The sequence below is a fragment of the Scatophagus argus genome, chromosome 16, assembly GCF_020382885.2.
Source record: "Scatophagus argus isolate fScaArg1 chromosome 16, fScaArg1.pri, whole genome shotgun sequence".
Lineage (NCBI taxonomy): Eukaryota > Metazoa > Chordata > Actinopteri > Scatophagidae > Scatophagus > Scatophagus argus.
In genome coordinates this window covers 2,754,323-2,772,785 of record NC_058508.1, presented here as the reverse complement: position 1 = coordinate 2,772,785, position 18,463 = coordinate 2,754,323, and the positions used below count along the sequence as shown (strand labels likewise).

General features: G+C 40.3%; 1 protein-coding gene across 2 annotated transcripts; it reads left to right on the top strand.

Annotated features, from left to right (window-relative positions):
* Nucleotides 1-11,325: 11,325 nt before the first annotated feature.
* Nucleotides 11,326-17,974, top strand: atp5mc1 (ATP synthase membrane subunit c locus 1). 2 transcript variants are annotated; one of them, XM_046416206.1, is made up of 5 exons: nt 11,326-11,438; nt 12,951-12,998; nt 13,942-14,022; nt 15,505-15,683; nt 17,554-17,974. In XM_046416206.1, the coding sequence occupies exons 2-5, from the start codon at nt 12,960-12,962 to the stop codon at nt 17,666-17,668; spliced, it is 414 nt and encodes a 137-aa protein (XP_046272162.1). In that variant the 5' UTR covers nt 11,326-11,438; nt 12,951-12,959; the 3' UTR covers nt 17,669-17,974. The 2 variants fall into 2 exon arrangements, with proteins under 2 accessions (XP_046272162.1, XP_046272163.1); XM_046416207.1 differs by having other exon boundaries at nt 11,374-11,594.
* The last annotated feature ends 489 nt before the right edge of the window (nt 17,975-18,463 follow it).

Genomic DNA, 18,463 nt, shown 5'->3' with positions numbered 1-18,463 from the left:
TCTTACAGGTAAGGTAAATTCTAATGTTTCATGTCTTGAATAAAAACACAAACTTTGTGGTAAGTGCAGACCAGGAAAAAAAACTGTTGAAAAGGAACTCTTTCTCTTTATCAAGATTCCCAGGTTTTCTCACTGTCACTTACTGTATTATATTTAGGGAAAATAACCATTACACACTCTGTTTTGTATTCATATTTCATGGCTTGGTTCTCAGGTGTAGCTCCAGATATTTCACTTCATTTTACAGTAATGAGTTATTGGAATTTGTTTCCAGCCAATAATGTTATTGATGTTTGGCAGATAAATGTAAGTCTGAGGAAAAAAAACAGGATTGGGATTACTGAAACCAAAGAATGTAAGGAGTTGACCCGGATTTGACAAGTCACAGTGAGGATTTTGCGAGCAGTCAGGACTGTGGCTCTGGATGACCCACAGATGGTTTCAACAGTGACTAATTCCTCACAGGCAGACAAATATTAACAGGTCCAGTGTGAAGTTACAACAAACACCAAATTTAAAGTGACCCAGTGTAAAGGGCCAATATAGCATCCTGTAATAACAGGTTAACCATGGGTAGAAATCCAGCTGCCCAACAGTAATACTAAACCAGCACCAAACGTTGGGCCAAAGCAACCTTACTTACTGGCTACAGTTAACACAGTATTAATTTAAATTAATTTTCATTTTATTTTTTATTTATTTATTTTTATGAAACCAATAACACTCATTTTTGCAAAGAATCATTGAATGTTCTTGAATTGTTTTATAACATCACTGTTTTCAACTCCTGGATCGATAACATTAAGACTATATGCATGGCTAGACAGCACAGGAAGATACGTGAGAGAGGTCCTTGTAATTACAGTGAACCACCCTTTTATTAACATCATAATTAAATATGTTGGATCAACTCTGGCCTTTAAATATCAGTTGCCTCTAATGTTGGTGGCATAAGACCGCAGTTTATTCTTATCCACTGTATGTGTGTAAGAGACTCTGCTCTGTACCTGAGTGCTGTATGAGCCTGTGATCTCACTTTAGTCTCAGAGCCTGACTACAATTAAACTAATGTCTGTACCCCCGCAATCCCCCCCTCCCCCTTTGCCCCCCACAACTGCCCCCCCACTACAGCTTCCTCATAAACTGAGCCAGAGAGAACTCAATACCAAACCAAGCGGCCTATATCATTCACATGGCTCTTATTGGAACTCCCTGTGTGTGTGTGTGTGTGTGTGTGTGTGAGTGTGAGTGTGTGTGTGTGTGTGCGTGCGTGTGTTCTGCCCTTTCTTCGCTGTGGTAGGGTAGTAAAAGTAGGTGTGCACCACACAAAGCAGTAAAGAGATTGCTTGTAAAACTCCCTCACAGCCGCCACCACACACAAATGCACACACACACACACACAAAGGCGATGTAATAGGCACTACATGAATAGACACATTCATGTACACACACACACACACAAACAGACACAGGCCCTGGCAGGTTTAGACGCAGAAGCATGTGAAGTTACACACATGTGTGGTTTAAATTCAGGACTTGGTAGCATTTTGTCACAGCCGCAGAGCTAACAGAAATAATCAGAGCACAACCTGCAGACGAACAAGAATGATGGACAAGAACTCAGTCCTTTTGGCTGGCATGAACCAAACAAATACGAACTGTATTCATTTCATTAAAACTGAAGATTAGCAACAATTTTTTTAAAAAAAAAACATGTTTAGAGAGAGTTAAGGCTTCTCTTAACTCATCGTCTTTAAAGCATATCAGTCTTTGAGCCCTGTGATTGAGTGCTAACCAGTCCAGGGTGAACCCCACCTCTCGCCCGCAGTCAGCTGGGATCGGCTCCAGCCCCCCTGCCGACCCTAAGAGGTAGAGAAAATGGATGCACGGAACACTGAAACAGGCTGTACGTGCAGTATTCATTCCTCCTGACTGGTAAAAGAAGCCATCTTATTGTGATGTGCTTACAACAAGTGAGAGAGACTGGTGAACCACTAATTCCACACACCACACGAGAACAGAACAGCAGCCAGTCCCTTTCTGTCGTGCTCAGAGCAGCTGGATTGCTGGGTTAAATCTGACACAGTCATGGATATCCATCTGTAATGCACTACACTGAAGGGACCAAAAACATTCTCTTTTCTCCACATTAAATAAAGTCAATATTGCTTACTCTGAATTTCTTTGTTCACCTTATGGAAGGCAGAGAATTACACGGCAGTTTCACACAATTTTCCCATTAATTTATATTAATTTAATGGATTAATGAGAATACTCAGAGTCAGGGGCTCTGTCCCATTAGACTACTAAGCTAACCAACAAAGAGTTTATGAGAATACAAGCTCCTGTCCCCTATCTGCACACACACACTAACAAGCTACATATAAGTTAAAGCACTTACCTTGTCTGTAGCTATAAAGTTAGCTACAGTTAGCTCAGTTGTCTATAGAGCTAGAAGCCCCATAGCTAATTGGATTGCACCTGGACCGTGACCTCAGATCACGAGGGGGGTCACTACAGCAGGATGCCAGGCCAGGACCAGACACAGCCTCTGAGACCAGCAGAGGCCAGTTTGATGACAGGGGCTACAGCACGATGGTGATTTACAGCTGACGGGACCAGGACTATGACACTCTGGACTCTTAAGGACACAGTAGGCAGGGGTACAGGAGAGACGAGTAGCAGCGGATAAAGAGGGAATCAACAAAACGGCCTACTGAGCTAGAATATTTTCATATCTTACTAGGTTCATTTATGATTTATTTCAACCAGGGTAACTGTGGAAAAACCAAGACGGTTTATATATTTACAGCTTGTATGAATAAGGTAGTTAAGCTCATTTTTATTTGGCAAAAGAGAAAAACTTGAATTCAGAAACTGAAACTGGAACAAAAGAAGAAATTTAAAAAATCATATTGTGAAATAATTGCAAAAACAACATGTTTTTCTGTGCTGGACAGAATGCCCAGTAACTGACTGTCTCTGCTGCGGGTCTGACAACCTCACCATTAACAAAAGCCTTAAGAAAGTGACCATTTGGCCAAGAAACAATCTGACAAGTGATTTCCCTACAAGAACATACAGCATGAAACATTTATGTCTAATTTAGCCAGGTAAGTATTGTGTTGCAATGACCGACCAGAAACCAACTTAATCTCTATCATCAACACATACACATCTGAATAAGATAAGATAAGATGAAATGATGCTTTATGGTAAACAGTATACAGACTTGTTTGTCGAATTGCACATAGGTATCAGTACAAATGCTGATAATTTACTGTAAATAAAACAATAAGACAATGAATGAATTAACAGGTGTTGCTCATTTCATATTGGAGGTGGGGGTACAAAATCCTACTAATAGCAAATTAGCAAAAGAATTTTTCAACCACAATTCATGAGTAACTATTAATACTTAATCCCACTATCTGCCATATCTATGTTCTGTGCATCCATGCACCATCACACACAACCCTGAGATACAACCATCTGTGGTATCTTGGCATTAGCTTGAAAACTGAAGAATTAAACTGTCAGCGTTTGCGACACGAGGGGGTGAAGCAAAGAAAAGAAGCTTCGTAAAGCATGTATAGCTCAGCTGCTCTTACTGCACATTCAGTGAAGACAGAGACACGGGAGGTGCAGTAGGCTTTCTTGTCTCGTGGTAGCTGATGAGGGACACAGTGTCTCACATTTTCACAGCTTGAGCAAAATCCAGGTAACGATAAAATTTGCCTTAAATGAACAAAATGTAAAGCTAATTTCTGTATCACATGGTTGGTGAGGACAGTGAAAGGCAGATTCTGACTGTGGCAAATTCCTGGATAGGAAGACTGTTTTTTTGTTTGTTTGTTGGTTGGTTGGTTGGTTTATAATTGTCATGACCACTCAAGCCAAAGAAGTGCTCCGAATGTCAGTTTTAGAACAGTCGAAGAGGAAGAGAGGAAGGAATGAGTGAGACTGGCATTGGTAGACATGGTCTGTCTTCCACATTCTGAAGACACGCATGTTCTGTGAAGTGGAAACTCTGAAGTGTCGGTGATGGACTGACAAATTGTCAAGACTGCAACCTACCTCTCACCCAATGCATGCTGGGACCCCATCACCATTAACTGGAGAAGCGGAGAAGCAGTTTAGAAAATGGATGGATGAATCTGATGGAGGAAGGGAGAAATATCCAGCCATGTTTCCATCATGGTACAGACCACTCTCTCTCTCTCTCTCTCTCTCTCTCTCTCTCACACACACACACACACACACACACACTGTTATCAGTCTTGTAAAACATTATTAATTGCAGTGTGAATGCAGCTATCCATCTTCCCGAGCTTAGACCAGACCAGCATAGTCAAGATGTGAAAGTGTGTGTGTGTGTGTGTGTGTTAACCAGGCTCATCTGTCTCCAGTCTATTGATCCCACTGAGGTTGGTCATTATTATTAGACTGCTGTGGAGCAGAATGCTGAGGAGGTGAGTGTGTGTCTGTGTTTGTTTGTGTGTGTGTTTGTGTGTGTCTTTGAGTCTTTGTATTCATGTCTGTTTCCCCTCTGCCTTCCAATAAATCCAGAGGCCACATTGGCACTCAGCACTAATGAAGATGGCAGTCTCTCTTGGAGTATGTGTGTGTGTGTGTGTGTGTGTGTGTGTGTGCGTGTGTGCTGCGTGGATGTGTCTGGATGTTAAAGAGGTAGTTCAATCTGTCTGCCTGTGTAAAAAACAGAGCAGAATTTTTTTCTTGCTTGCTGACAAACATTCAAGTTGATAGATGTATTTTTCTGCAGTGACAGCACACCCCTACATTAGTGTTCTTGTGGGGGAGGGCACATCATTTGTTGGCACAGATCGTTGGTACTGTAATTTGATTGGGCTAATATCTGTTTGGACAGGCACTACAAATAACTATTAACGTTTTTTTTGGGGGGGGGTTCTTTACCTTCAAAGTATATCTCAAGATTTGAAAATTTGCAATGTGTACCTCAAAAACTGTCTTTTGTGTTGACTCATTAAAGTAATAGAAAATACCAGACTTTAATACTGGTTTTAGATGTTCTAAAGAAATACCAAAGACATTTTACACATTACAGCTTTCTGGATATATTTTACTGTTACGAAAAAGTTGAATTTGGTATATCACAATACATTAAACGTATTTTAAAATAAGCTAAGGCTAAGTGACTGTCCTGATACTAAGTCAACCTATCAGGTAAAAATAATAAGAACATTTTATTAAAGGTATAGCTGCCAGAAATGTATTTAATATTTTACCTTTTGGTGTTTGTTGTAATTATTTCTTTTTTATTAAGCATGTAAACAACTATTGCTATACCTGTTGTGTCAGAACTGACCTCATGCTCTGTACTTTACCATGGAAAAGGTCAAGTCAGTTTAGATAACCTGTCACATTGACACCAGGAGAATATACCCGGTCTGTATTTCTCAAGTTTGATGGCAAAATATTACATTAGACTCAATTAAGTGCACCAATATGTTAAGTTTTTTTCATTAACGTATTTTTATTTTTCACATTCTTTATATGTTGTCTCCCTTTATGATTTGGCAAATAAATCATTAAATCATGTGCACATAAATAACAGACCGTGTCTATAGGTCAGCATGTGTCAACAACAGTACACAACAGTATCGATGTCCCAAATCCCGTGTGAGTCCCCACAGCCAATCAAATGGAAACAAGATTAGACATGGGACCAAATCAGTCCCTTATCTACCTGAAGATGTCTCGTATCACATGTCTCATTTGTCACTTATAAGTGACAATATATATGAGGATATCAGGAGTAATTATTTATTAACAGTAGTAATTGTAGGATTACTAATTAATTGTAATTGTAGTATCCATCCATCCATTTTCTATACCGCTTATCCATCAGGGTCACGGGAGAGCTGGAGCCTATCCCAGCTGACTACGGGCGAGAGGCGGGGTTCACCCTGGACTGGTCGCCAGTCAATCACAGGGCCAACACACAAAGACAAACAACCACACACTCTCACACTCACACCTAGGGGCAATTTAGAGTAGCCAATTAACCTAATGTGCATGTTTTTGGTATTATGGGAGGAAGCCGGAGGACCCGGAGAAAACCCACGCAGGCACAGGGAGAACATGCAAATCCCGGCCCAGACCGGGATTCGAACCTGCTATGAGGCAACAGTGCTAACCACTGCACCACCGTGCCACCCTTAATTGTAGTAACTGTAGTAATATATATATAAAGTGTATGTGTGTGTGTGTTAATAGTTAAGTGAAAAGTAATAGTTCAGTGATTATTACTCTTCCTCTGTTGTTTCTATTATGTATTTTCCTTAGATGGCATCAATGTTTAAACACAAAGCATTAATGTCCCCACAACAAGGGACAACATGGAAGACTAGGGCTCTACATCTGGGATGTTCTTGATGACTGCGAAGATATGGACCGAATGAGAAGGACGACTGCAGGATTGGCTGGAGAATGGTGGTCACCTTTGTTTCAGTGGGCTGAGTGAGTGTGCCCCTCACTGAGGCTACTGTACAAAAGAACCCATGTTGTCAGAAAGTGTTGAACTCTACACATGCCTGTTGTGCTTATTTTTATAATATTTCTACATATTCAACAATATAGCTGACAACAATGCAAAGGCTATATAGCTGTGTCCAAGATAATTCATGACTTGTTTTTTTGTTTCACAGATTCAGACCTTCAGATCGACAGCAGACCACTGAACCACCGTCAGCCCCACCACCCCTTTTCAGCCACCAGCCATGACGATGATGAGGAAAGCCCCGTGCCAACGTGCCAAACAGCACAGAGGACGTCGTTATCCTTTGCTTCTTCTGTGCTGGTCACGTATATCTGCACAGGAAGTTGTCACCACCTCTTTGTGTCTGTGCTCAGACATCAAGAGAGCGGAAACAGAGACGGACAGTTCAGGCTAGATATAAGATAAGGTTAAAAGTTATTAGTAGTAGTCAGTGTGCCACTGTATACTGTATGCACAGTATTTGTTCAGATCAGCACAATGCAAAAGGGCAAACTTTCTAAATATTTCTTTACATTATCCTACATTGTTACAATGTATAATTCAGAATATGACATCTTAAATCAATCAAATATTGTGCAAATTTTGACTTTGTTTTGCAATTCTTATGTTGACTTGTGTAATTTTTGATTGTGACAAACTTTTATTACATTATTTGCCACATGAAAACTACGGTACACAAGGTAGAGACTAGACAGAAAAAAAATAACGCACTTAAATCAAAAAACAAACAAACAAACAAACAAAAACAAGCTGTGTTACAATCTATCAAAGTGACACATTGTATCTGTGCAAGAAACTGTGGGTATGAGTGCCAACCACTGAGGATATGCTGAGAATCTATTGTGGATGCATGCACTTTAAGAATTACAGCTAATGGCCTTTCTATGAGAGCAACATCCCTAAAGTGATTCAATCACTGTTTTTTCAGTGGAAGCTCGGTGGTCTTCTTGGCTGCACCTGCAAATCTGATTTTCCTACGGGTCAAACGGGTGCCATCACTGAGGGCAGAATCATCATACGAATACAAATAAGGTGGGCTGTTCAGAAATTCAGAATTCTCATATATTTTTTGTGTCTTAGACCAAAGATTATAGTAGAACATTCCCCAATCCCAGAAAACATGGAGGTGTGTGCCCTCAGTGTTATGGCTACATGTAGCACAATCTGGACTATTTATGAGCTTCATTTGAATTTCCTGGCATTAAATTTGAGTCCAAATCTGCGGCCCTGCATATTACAAATAGTGGACACCAGCCCAGCAGAGGAAGTTTGAGGGTGAACCTAAATTCTCAGTCAATGAGGGGGTAAAGATGGATCCCACAGGACTGCACAGGCACAGATTTCCAATCTCATTTTTGACCTGTACAATTTTGTAAATGTACAAGTAGTTATTGCTGTTAATAGGCCCTATTTTATATACCAAAGGTGATGCATATAGGCTGCCCTACATGCTGTGCCTATAAATGACTAAACCATTAACAGTTCCCTGTGCGATTTTATTACTGAGGCTTAGTAGTTATACTTAAAATCTGTGTCACATAATAAAACAGTTTTGATCTTAACCAGAACTATTTCACCATTAGCACATCCAGGGCCACCCATAAGGAAAAGGGGAAGCAGAGATAACCACATTTGATTTAGAACCAAAGATACTCACCATTTCTAATTAAAACAACAAAAATAAATCATGGATCTCTTTTCACACATAACACCAAAGAGTGTCTCAAAGCTGCTGTGAGGATCTGCTGAGTGTAGTTCCAACAGCAGCCAGAGAGAGGCACCACACTCAATATCACTGATCAGAGTGAATTCAAAAAGGGAATAGATGTACTGTCTGATCCCTGAATGAATATGTTGGATTTTGAGTTAAACTATTATATATAGATACAGCATGTGATTACATATAATATTTTTTTTATTAATTTTTTAATAGAGATCAAAGGTTTAAGTGGGTAATGAGCCCATGGAGGAAAAATAGATAAAAGATTTGTTTTTGTCCGTGTTCCTTACCTGTGGACAGTGCTCTGTTGATTTGAATTCCTATCACAGCTGACGGGTTTTTGTTGGGTTTTGTTGGGTCTCTCTAAAAATTAAATTAAAGAGTTTGGTCAAAACTTGCTCTAATCGAAAAGTGTCATGAGACAACTGTGATTTGGCACTATATAAATAAATTGAATTGAATTGAATTGAATGACTGGTGAAAATACAGTCATTGCGTTCTCAAGAATAAAAAAATGGCGACAAATCTATGATGTTGTTTTCCAGTCCACACCTTCTTCAGCATCACATCTCCTTATGCGGATGCGGATCTCCTTATGTTGGACTGATGATACCGTCACATCTCCCTCCTGGAAAACAAGGGAGGGAGATAGCAAAACCTCAGAGGTAGTTATACCAGTAGCTGAAATAGTAAGAGAGTAATGAACACATACCATACAGACAAAAAGCATTCGGACACATTGGAGCTTGAAAGGTAAGTTTCAAATTCAAGAATTTCCCTCCAGGGATTAATAAAGGAATTCTGATTCTGATTCTGAAGTTTACAAATTTTAAACTTTGACTGTGGCCGCATACTTTGACCATTTTGAAAATTTTCCCTGTGCTGCTACTTGGCTTAGCTTGAATGTTAGTCCACTGTGAACAGTAATGTGAACTGATATAAATGAATTAACAACAGCCCTGATTCCAAAAAAAGCTGGAATGCTGTGTAAAACATCAGTGATAGCAGCAGAGAACATGCACATGTCCAGAGTTTTTAGACTGGAGTGGCCTTAGTGGGGCTAACTTAACTGGGGCCGGCATGAAGCATGTATGCACATCAGAATAGCATTAGTTCACCATTTTTTATTTCTTATTTTACTATGAGACCAATGCAACAGTGTCTCACAGTTTCTTACATTCCTGTGTCGAAGGTCCTGTGGAATGAGAGAGCTGTATGACAGGCAGCCAAACTGGGTGCAGTTATGTAGCATGCACTTCAAAGGTGAGTCTCATTCATAGGTCATCAAATATTGACACTTTGGAGTGGTGGCCAATCAACCAAAATATGAATGATAGGCAAACTGATTTAGATCAGAGATAGAGATGGAAGCCAAACACTGAAAATCTAATCTTCTGTAAATCTGAGTCATCTGGATCAAGATGATCCTGTCTGAAAATTCATTGAAAAACCAGACCAAAACCTGCAAAATTAAATAGTGATTTGCTCCTGTAGGTTATCCATCCATCCATTTTATATACCTCTTATCCATCAGGGTCGAGGGGGGTCCTGTAGGTTATTTGAAAGGAAATTATATTAGTATACAAAATAGGAGTAAACAAATACTCTGTGATAAGAACCAAAGAAGAAAGCACATACCAATGATTTAAGATAAATAAACATTCAGTCTTGCAGACCAAAGTTAACTTTGTTACATTTTATCTCCTGGCGCCCCCTAGTGTTACGCAATGTAAATAAATGAGCTCTATACCTCATCTTTTCTCTGTGTGTTTCTCTCTGGGTCTCTATAGAGGAATCTATAATTCTTTTACAACATATAATGAATATTTATGAGCAAGATCTTCGTCTGAGCTCAGCCAATCATCTGACAGCATAGTAAGCATAAATCAGTTGACAGCTTGCCTCCTGTGTTTAGTGGTGGCAGTAAATGGCTCTGAATTATTTACATTTACAATTACATTTTCAGCATTTAGCTGACGTTTTCATCGGCAGGAAGCTAAATTGGATGTAATTCTGCAGTGAGATGCAACAACTAGTTGGACAGGACTGGAATACAGTAGGGGATGGAGATCAGAGGTCACAGTGCGTGATACTGGGTGGTATGGAGGGATGAATTCATTTCTATAGCTTCCAATAATGAAAAAATGTTGAAAAATAAAAAAATAAAAAATAAGGACAAGATAAAAGCACAAGAACAATTCAAGGTAAGTGCACAGGGCAAAGGACGTCGGTTAATTTCTAACGAAATGGAAATGGCCTTTAAATATTGCAATCCTTGACCGTGTTTCTTCTTTTGAGAATGTCGTTGTCCCATTCCCCCTCAGATATTTAACCGCATCATCAGTGTGACTCTATCAGGATGGCAGTACCAGACAGTGCACCGCAGCCTTGCTCCAAACTGAAATATCTTGACCACTAAACTACCGGATGCACTGACATGTAATGTGTTATACTCATGTCCAACTCAGGATGTACTTTGATAAATGATCTGATGCCATGGTTCTGTAAAAAATTTCATTCACAGTTTTGTCCAATTTATCATGCTTTATGGGAAATAAATAATACTGATATTTCCAATTCAGTCTCTTAAAATCGGACTCCATATTCATTCAGTGCACTGAAACCTCAACTTCTTTAAACACTGCAGTTCCAACTAATTTAAGAATTTGTGCATGAACTGACACTTCAGCTTTTTCAGTATTTGAATTTTTTCATTTGTTTCAACTACAAAATTTCAGCAGTGAAAGTGTGAATTTTCCTCTGAAAAAACAAATGAACAGAATTTGCCAATGGGTTTCTGAGCTCATAAGGAACTTATAAAAAGGCGGGATTTCCCGTACACTAACCAATGGGTACATAGGACACTGGATGTGCTTTGAAAGGTCATTCTGGTAAACTCGTTTCTCCCGGCAATACTGTCCAATTAAATTAATGAAAGTCCCTTTGGTCCCGCCTTCATCAAGCTCAAAGCTATATCTGATAGGCTAGCATGGCGGATGTAACATGGCGATGGACCAATTCTTGGTGATGGAGGGCCCATTCTCACCAATGGGTGTTGAGGACGTAGACGCTGAGCTTATAAATGACAAGGTGACAATCTGCAAATCCTACATTCATTGACTGTTGCCGTGTGCGAGAGAAGCTAATTCCGGACCCTCCGAAGGCCGTAACTAACCGGTAATATTAGCCTTTCGTAGGCCGCACATTTCACGTTGGTCCGTGCTTGGAATGCATGCATGTGATATTTAAACTTCATGTCGGTAATGGGTCGTCAGGAAATGGCTAGCTGTCATTGCTAACATTCGGTAGCGTTAGCTAGCAGCCTCCCGTCAGGTAGGCCATTCAGTGACTTGATTTCCAGCAATGACTTATAAGCCGGTTTGTTTATGCTCCTGGTTTACCGGTGTGACAGCTAATGGAGCAGTCGTACCGTGGGAAGTGTGTTTCGGTCAGACGCTCTGTGGTGGTCGCACCGGCAGTCCGAGCAGCGGTTCATGCACCGGTCACAGCACTAAACTCATTGACAGACACTTGAATGTAAAATGTCTGACAGATTGAGGCCTACCGTTCTCTGAATCAGCCCATCGCTGCAAGGACACCCATGTCCTAGACCTGCGATATCCTGTCGCCCCTTGTTTCTGCACTAACGTCATAACATGTTTATTGTAGCAGGGTGTGCATCGTGTCTGCTCGCTAGGCCGAATGTGACCGTCTGTGGCTCATTTTTGACCTTCAAGTCTGCAGGATGGTTAGCTTAGCAACTTAGCGTAGCTCCGGCGCTTCCCCTCTTCTACGAGGACACTCGACTAAACTCGGGGTCTAAACAGATGACAGTCGTGCGAGCTAATCGTCCTTCTGTCACTGTAGATAATAACAATTGTGTTTCCAGAAAATACGAGTATTTACTGAACACCACAATAAGGACTAGGTGTATACACCAAGCTGAATTGTCCTCGAGGTTTCAGCTAATGGCGTCTGTAAGTGGGAGTGTTACAGTCATTCATTCTGCAGCATGTGTGGACATTTAGCGGTTTATCTGGAGTTGATCCTTGGGGGAGTCGATGCAATTGGATTAACCTCTTGGTCGAACTGCCCAATAGCAACAGACCTTAAGAGCTCTTCTCAATTAATTTGTTGCTAGTCTTGATCTTTGCATACTGCAGATTTTCCTTTCTGTGGCGGATGCATTTTTCCTAAAGCTGATTCACTTCATATGGAGGTGAACTCTTTATGTACTGGCAACCTGCTTTCACGTGTACTTTGACCCTGAGCTGTGGACCTAATATTACTTCTGTCTACAGTAAAGCTGTCAAAGGTCCATGCCAGAGTTAACTTGATCAGAGCTACAGCCTTCTCATTTTGAATATCAGGTCGTTCCCACATAGGTGTCGAGAGACTTGTTGCTTACATGTTGACATTGGAATGACGCTCACCAAGAACTATCAGTTTCAGCATGTACGATGTACAGTATATATACAGTAAACTGCTGTTTTGTTGTAGCGTCTCGTATTCAGCTCCATGACAACCTCTAGATACCCACCATTCACTTGTGTTCATAACCTGATACAGAGTTGTTGAACTGTCTAGAATTTCCAGGTTTGATTCCTGCAACCATATCAATGAATCAACTGCTTAATCAACTGAAAATGACTGAGTATGACAATAAGATCTCCTCTTTTCTCTCCCCAGCTTCCAACCATGTATGCCTGCTCCAAGTTTGTCACTTCTCCTGCTGTGGTATGTCAGCTCAAATACTTTTAGGAATAATTCTTCAAAGATGTCAAAGTGTAATTGTTGGGAATGATGTTTGAGCTTTCTAACTTTGAAAACTGGTTGACTTGCTGACATCAGCGGTTAATTATAAAGGTTGTATCTGTAATGCTGCTGTTACTTGTTAATAAAATTGAGTGAAGATGAGTGCAATCCAAAACTTTTGTGTTTTGTGAATTCTAAACTTTTTTTTTTTTTTTTTTTTTTTTGCCAAGAACACTGTAGTTCTGAGTAACAGGCATATTGGATCCATGCTGATTGACAGTTGCACAGTTGGTGGCATTTTCATGTCAGCTGACCCTGCAGCATTTAGGTGCCCCAGTCATGGAGGACAAAGTTCCATATTTACATCTGACACTCAGCAGGACAGACAGAACATAACCAAAGCACATGTTTATAGAGAAAGCAGTCCTAGGGGCCATCTAAATGGATACAGATGCTGAAATGCTATTGGCACGTATGTACCTGCACTGTGCTGCTATATCTATCTGTACCTATGTGGTGTGAAGAAACGTTAGAATCTGAAGTTGCATCAATGGATATTTCCTGATTTGAAGTCCATTAATCACAACCTTGATCAGTACAGTCAGTTTGTCAGTAGTTACTAATTCTAGTCATCATTTTTGACAGATTCAGTATCATAAGGCTTTGTTTTGGATTGACAAAAAGTTGCAGTTATGAAAGTGTTGACATGTGCCAGCAGATTTGCAATTTTTAGTCCATCGTATCGCAGCTGATCAGTTTCCAACAACTGCCTAATAAGTGAACGTAGTTCTGTTTGAATTAACTTGATTTCACAATAAAAGAAAATTATTTTTTTGGGTGGATGTTTTTGGTCTTTTTGTTCTTGCAGTATAAAATGGTGACATCGTGGAAGTGTGTTAATATGGCTTTGTTTGCCTTGCTGTAGCTGCGTGGGGGGTCCAGAGTCCTTGCCCGGCCAGTCTCAGCCTGCCTCTTCAACAGACCTGAAGTCACAGTGGAGCAGCAGGTTAGTCCTTTGGTCGTCAATGATCCTGACCACGGTTGTCTTTAAAACTATGTTGCACATCGTTGGGGATGTGCAACATAGTTTGTCAGCGAATACATTTTTCTACATAAATAAGTTCATAATCTGTAGTTTATCCCATGGGTAAGAAAATCTAAGATGTAATGAACAAAGATGCAGCATTTTAATATTTTAAACTATAATTAGATTTGGGTTAAAAATATATTGTAATTGCTATTGCGTTGTCTTCCTCTCAAGCTGTATTATTGGCTCTAATTACTGATTATAATTTCATTACTGGCTGATTGGCAATAATATTTCCCATCTTTATGCCATCCCTGGCCAGTACGATACAGTATATCACTTGCTATGAGACTCCTGCGGCTGAAAGCAAACGTGATGAAACAGTAATATAAGGCAAATATCTAAACATACAATGAGAAGCCACAAAAGTACAGAGAGCTGATGGAGATGGTCCCTTTTGGGGCTGGTTCTACAAGGCCGAACTGGCAATAGAAACTCACATAAGCTCAGCATGGCTTGACCTCAAGTTCCAATGGAAAAGCTATGATAGACTGACTGCATCAAAATGAATGGTGGACTAATATCTGCGATGTTAAACGGACCAAGAAAACCAAAGCCATTCCTCTTCTCTTTGAAAATTACTTGTGTAGCTACCACACTACGTCTGGAAGTGGATATGATTCCATTTGGGAAAACTCAACAGCATTATCTTTCCAGAGATCATAACCCTGTTACTTGAGATGATCTACAGACCTTGTTGTGAGTGTTTTCATTTAGGAGCTGTTTTTCTTTATACACAGCTAGATCATATGACTGCACATAAGGAAAGGTGCATCTGCTCATGGACAAAAGCATCGTGCTTGTGCCCAGGTGGCATGTAAACATTAATGTGCAATGTTAGCTAGCCTCTTAACCATGTACACTTTCTTTTGCAAGCTGATATAGAAAGACAATGAATGGTTCTTCTTTGATTCTGCTCCCAACAAGGCCTGGTTTCTCTTGAGTAACCAGGTAATTATTTCTGGAATGAAACATTGTGGTTGAGTTTCAACAGTTTTTTTTTTTTTTGTGTGTGCTTTGTACACCAAGTCAAGTTCCATCTAGTCCCACTCTATTCACACTAAAACAATCTAGATGGATAAATAGCACTACGGGTAGGAATAAAAATGTTTTTAAGAGATGCTCCTGAAGTCGGTGCCAGTGCTTCTAAAATTTTCAGTAGGGAAACACTGGAAAAGGTTAAACTGGAGCCCAGCACATCCTGCTTTAACCATCCAGTGGGTCACCAATCCAGTCCAAGTCTGTCTGTGATAAGTTATATTATAGGGATACTATATAGCTGACTTGCAGTGAATACACTTAAACAGTTTAAATATATATAAAGAGCATTCAGGTGTGCTCTTGGCAGATGCAGTAGTAGCAAGTAGTAGTAACATGTAATGTACATGTTTCTCCCCACAGGCCCTACTGCCAGTCAGCCAGTCTGCAGTCCTGACCCGCTCCTTCCAGACCAGCGCTGTCTCCCGGGACATTGACACTGCCGCCAAGTTCATTGGTGCTGGTGCTGCCACAGTGGGTGTGGCTGGCTCAGGAGCTGGAATCGGAACAGTGTTCGGCAGCCTCATCATTGGCTATGCCAGGTAGACTCTTTAATCATGAAACTCATCATTCACTTTGGTTACCCACAGCACCCTGAAGTGCTTCCTGCCGTGACAGTGTTCAATCCCTGATATCACACTTGTGTTTTTAGTAGAGCCTTTTACTAATATGGGGATTTAAAAGCCAGACCTCCTCTGTAAAACTGACTACAGCAATAAAGAAGTTATTTTGACAGATTATCGTTTTTTAAATTAAACGCAAACAACATAACGGCTTTTCCAAACCTTTCTGAGACATTGGATGTATTTCTGTGTGATGTTCTGCTTCACACAGTGCTTCTACAATCAGTCAGTTTTTGAGCACAAACTAACAATACAATTTAAGCCTACACGTTGTGTTGTGCATCTTATAAAGCGTCCACATGTTCAGACTTTCATTGTGAATGGTACCTTTTGTTACCTGTTGCTGCTGCCTGCTGAGTTACAGAGACGTGAAAGGCACTTGGTGGCCCTTCAAGAGAAAGTTGGGGGGGGGGGGGAGTTTAACTTAATGCAAATTTAACACAATGAGTGATAGCTAGGTGTGGGCTGTCTCTCATTTTGATTCCCACATAAGCAGAGCTGGGAAGGGAGGGAGGAATCAGTTCGTGTTCATCTTATCCAAGTCCAACAGACAATCATGATGTGTCTGGGATGAGATGTTAATTAGACCCAATTCACAATGCAGTAGACCTGTTTCAGGAAGCAGGTGTAACAAATAGCTTATTCAACCTTCCCTCCAGGGATTAATAAAGTCATCTATCTATTCATCATCTACGGACTTGGATTTCCTTAGTGGATGATCAGGTTCTGCTGTAGGCTAAATGTAACATTTGATTTTTAAACATCCATTTATTCAGTTGTAACCTGATGGGGACAAAATGCAGATGAAAATGGAGTTCAAACATAAAATTAAGGTTCAAACTGACATCTGGACTACATTTTAAAAACCCTGTGCAAAGTATTAGCATTCCCACATGTGTAAATATAACCAGAGTCACTGAACTGCTGTCAAACCACTTTCACACTTTGAAAAACACACTTTTAGTCCTGTTTTAGGATCTTAATCATTTCAGCTCCACCACCAATCATCCTCACTCAGACATATAATCACTGATAGAACTATGAAAGGAATATTCCATCAGTGAGATCAATCGCAACATGACGAGACAACACTGCTGTCTCAGACCTTCCATTGTAGACAAAGTGATTATGGAAACATTTATTGTCCTTGGATAATGAAGTATTATCAACAAGGATTCAGATGCTTCTAAATACGTAAACTTCAAATGAATGGGTTCCAATATGTGCTTGAATGTTGACTGTATGAATGAGGAAACAATGCGTCAGACAGCTCCGTCAGTTTCAGGAGGGGAGGAGTCAAAGACAAACTCAGTTTGTCGAAGAGAGCCTGTCAGTGAGCAGTTTAACGTGACAGTATGTTACCACAGTAACTGAACCAGAGAAATGATCTTTTTAGGACAGAAAGCCCAAAGTTTCCCTGACCTCAGATCTTAACAACTCCACTAAACTTGTCTGCTGGGAAAGTGCTCTGAGCACATCCAGATGGAGAGAGCATAAACAGTGATGTAGCCACAGTTGAAAGGAACACACTCCATCTTGCCTCACAGCACGGTCACATATAAATGGATTTGTATGGATCAGATGAAACACTCGGACACTCATTGGATTGGATGGACATAGATCATTTGGTTTTGTAATTGCTGATTTTTTTGTTTTCAGTGTTTGCGTACAGAATGTGCTGACATTGTGAACACACTACATGTGTCTTGCAAGGCTTTTTTTTTTTTTTTTTTTGTAAACATTTAATGATATATGTTTGACTTTGTGCACTTTTTGTCATCTTCCACAGGAACCCCTCCCTGAAGCAGCAGCTCTTCTCCTATGCCATCCTGGGCTTTGCTCTGTCTGAGGCTATGGGGCTCTTCTGTTTAATGGTGGCGTTCCTCATCCTCTTCGCCATGTAAACCTGTGAACGCATCCACAGATCCATCACTTACCCTTTCTCCCCCTGTCTCCTTTCCTTCCTTGCTCCCTTTCCCTCCCTTTCGCCCATCCGGAGGGATGGTTTCCATGACGGGAACTCTGAATGAGCTGGGTAGGCCATTCCAATCAATGGAAAAATATTCAAGGAAAAATATTTACATTGGAGTCTAACCAACCTCCAGTCCTACATTTTTATGTTCCTACACTTATTTTTGTTTTTCAGAAGTTTTATGTAAGACCTCACTTCGGTTGAAATCTGTCCAAAATAAATGGTTGGGATAACTAAAGAGTCTGCAGTGTTTTTATTATTCATTGCTAAGAAATTGAACCCTCATCTGTGTACTGTGAAAATACAACTGGTAGATGTCACTCAGGTGTTTTGTTGTTCTTCCAGTTGACAAAAGTTGGAAGCCCAAAATAAGGTTGTCTTCTGGCACAACCTAGATTCTATACTGCGTCCTTCTGTAAAATAAACAAATCTTTGCTATGTAGATGTATCCCGATACACCATGGGGAAATATGGCAGCTAGCAAAAAGAGTTGACAAGTACAAAAATGTTCTGTTTATATGTACTGTTCAACTGCATACTGAGAGATATTTTTCACAGGAGCACTTGAACTTAAAAAAAAAACAAAAATCAAATTTTTGAATGCACTGTTTATGTCTTGCATGTGGTCTGGCTAACAGGGAGTAAAGGACCCCACTTGTGTTTTGGATGTTAGCCAGTTTACTACAGATGACCATTGTTGCTTTTCCTACTGTGGGTAGCTTTGCAT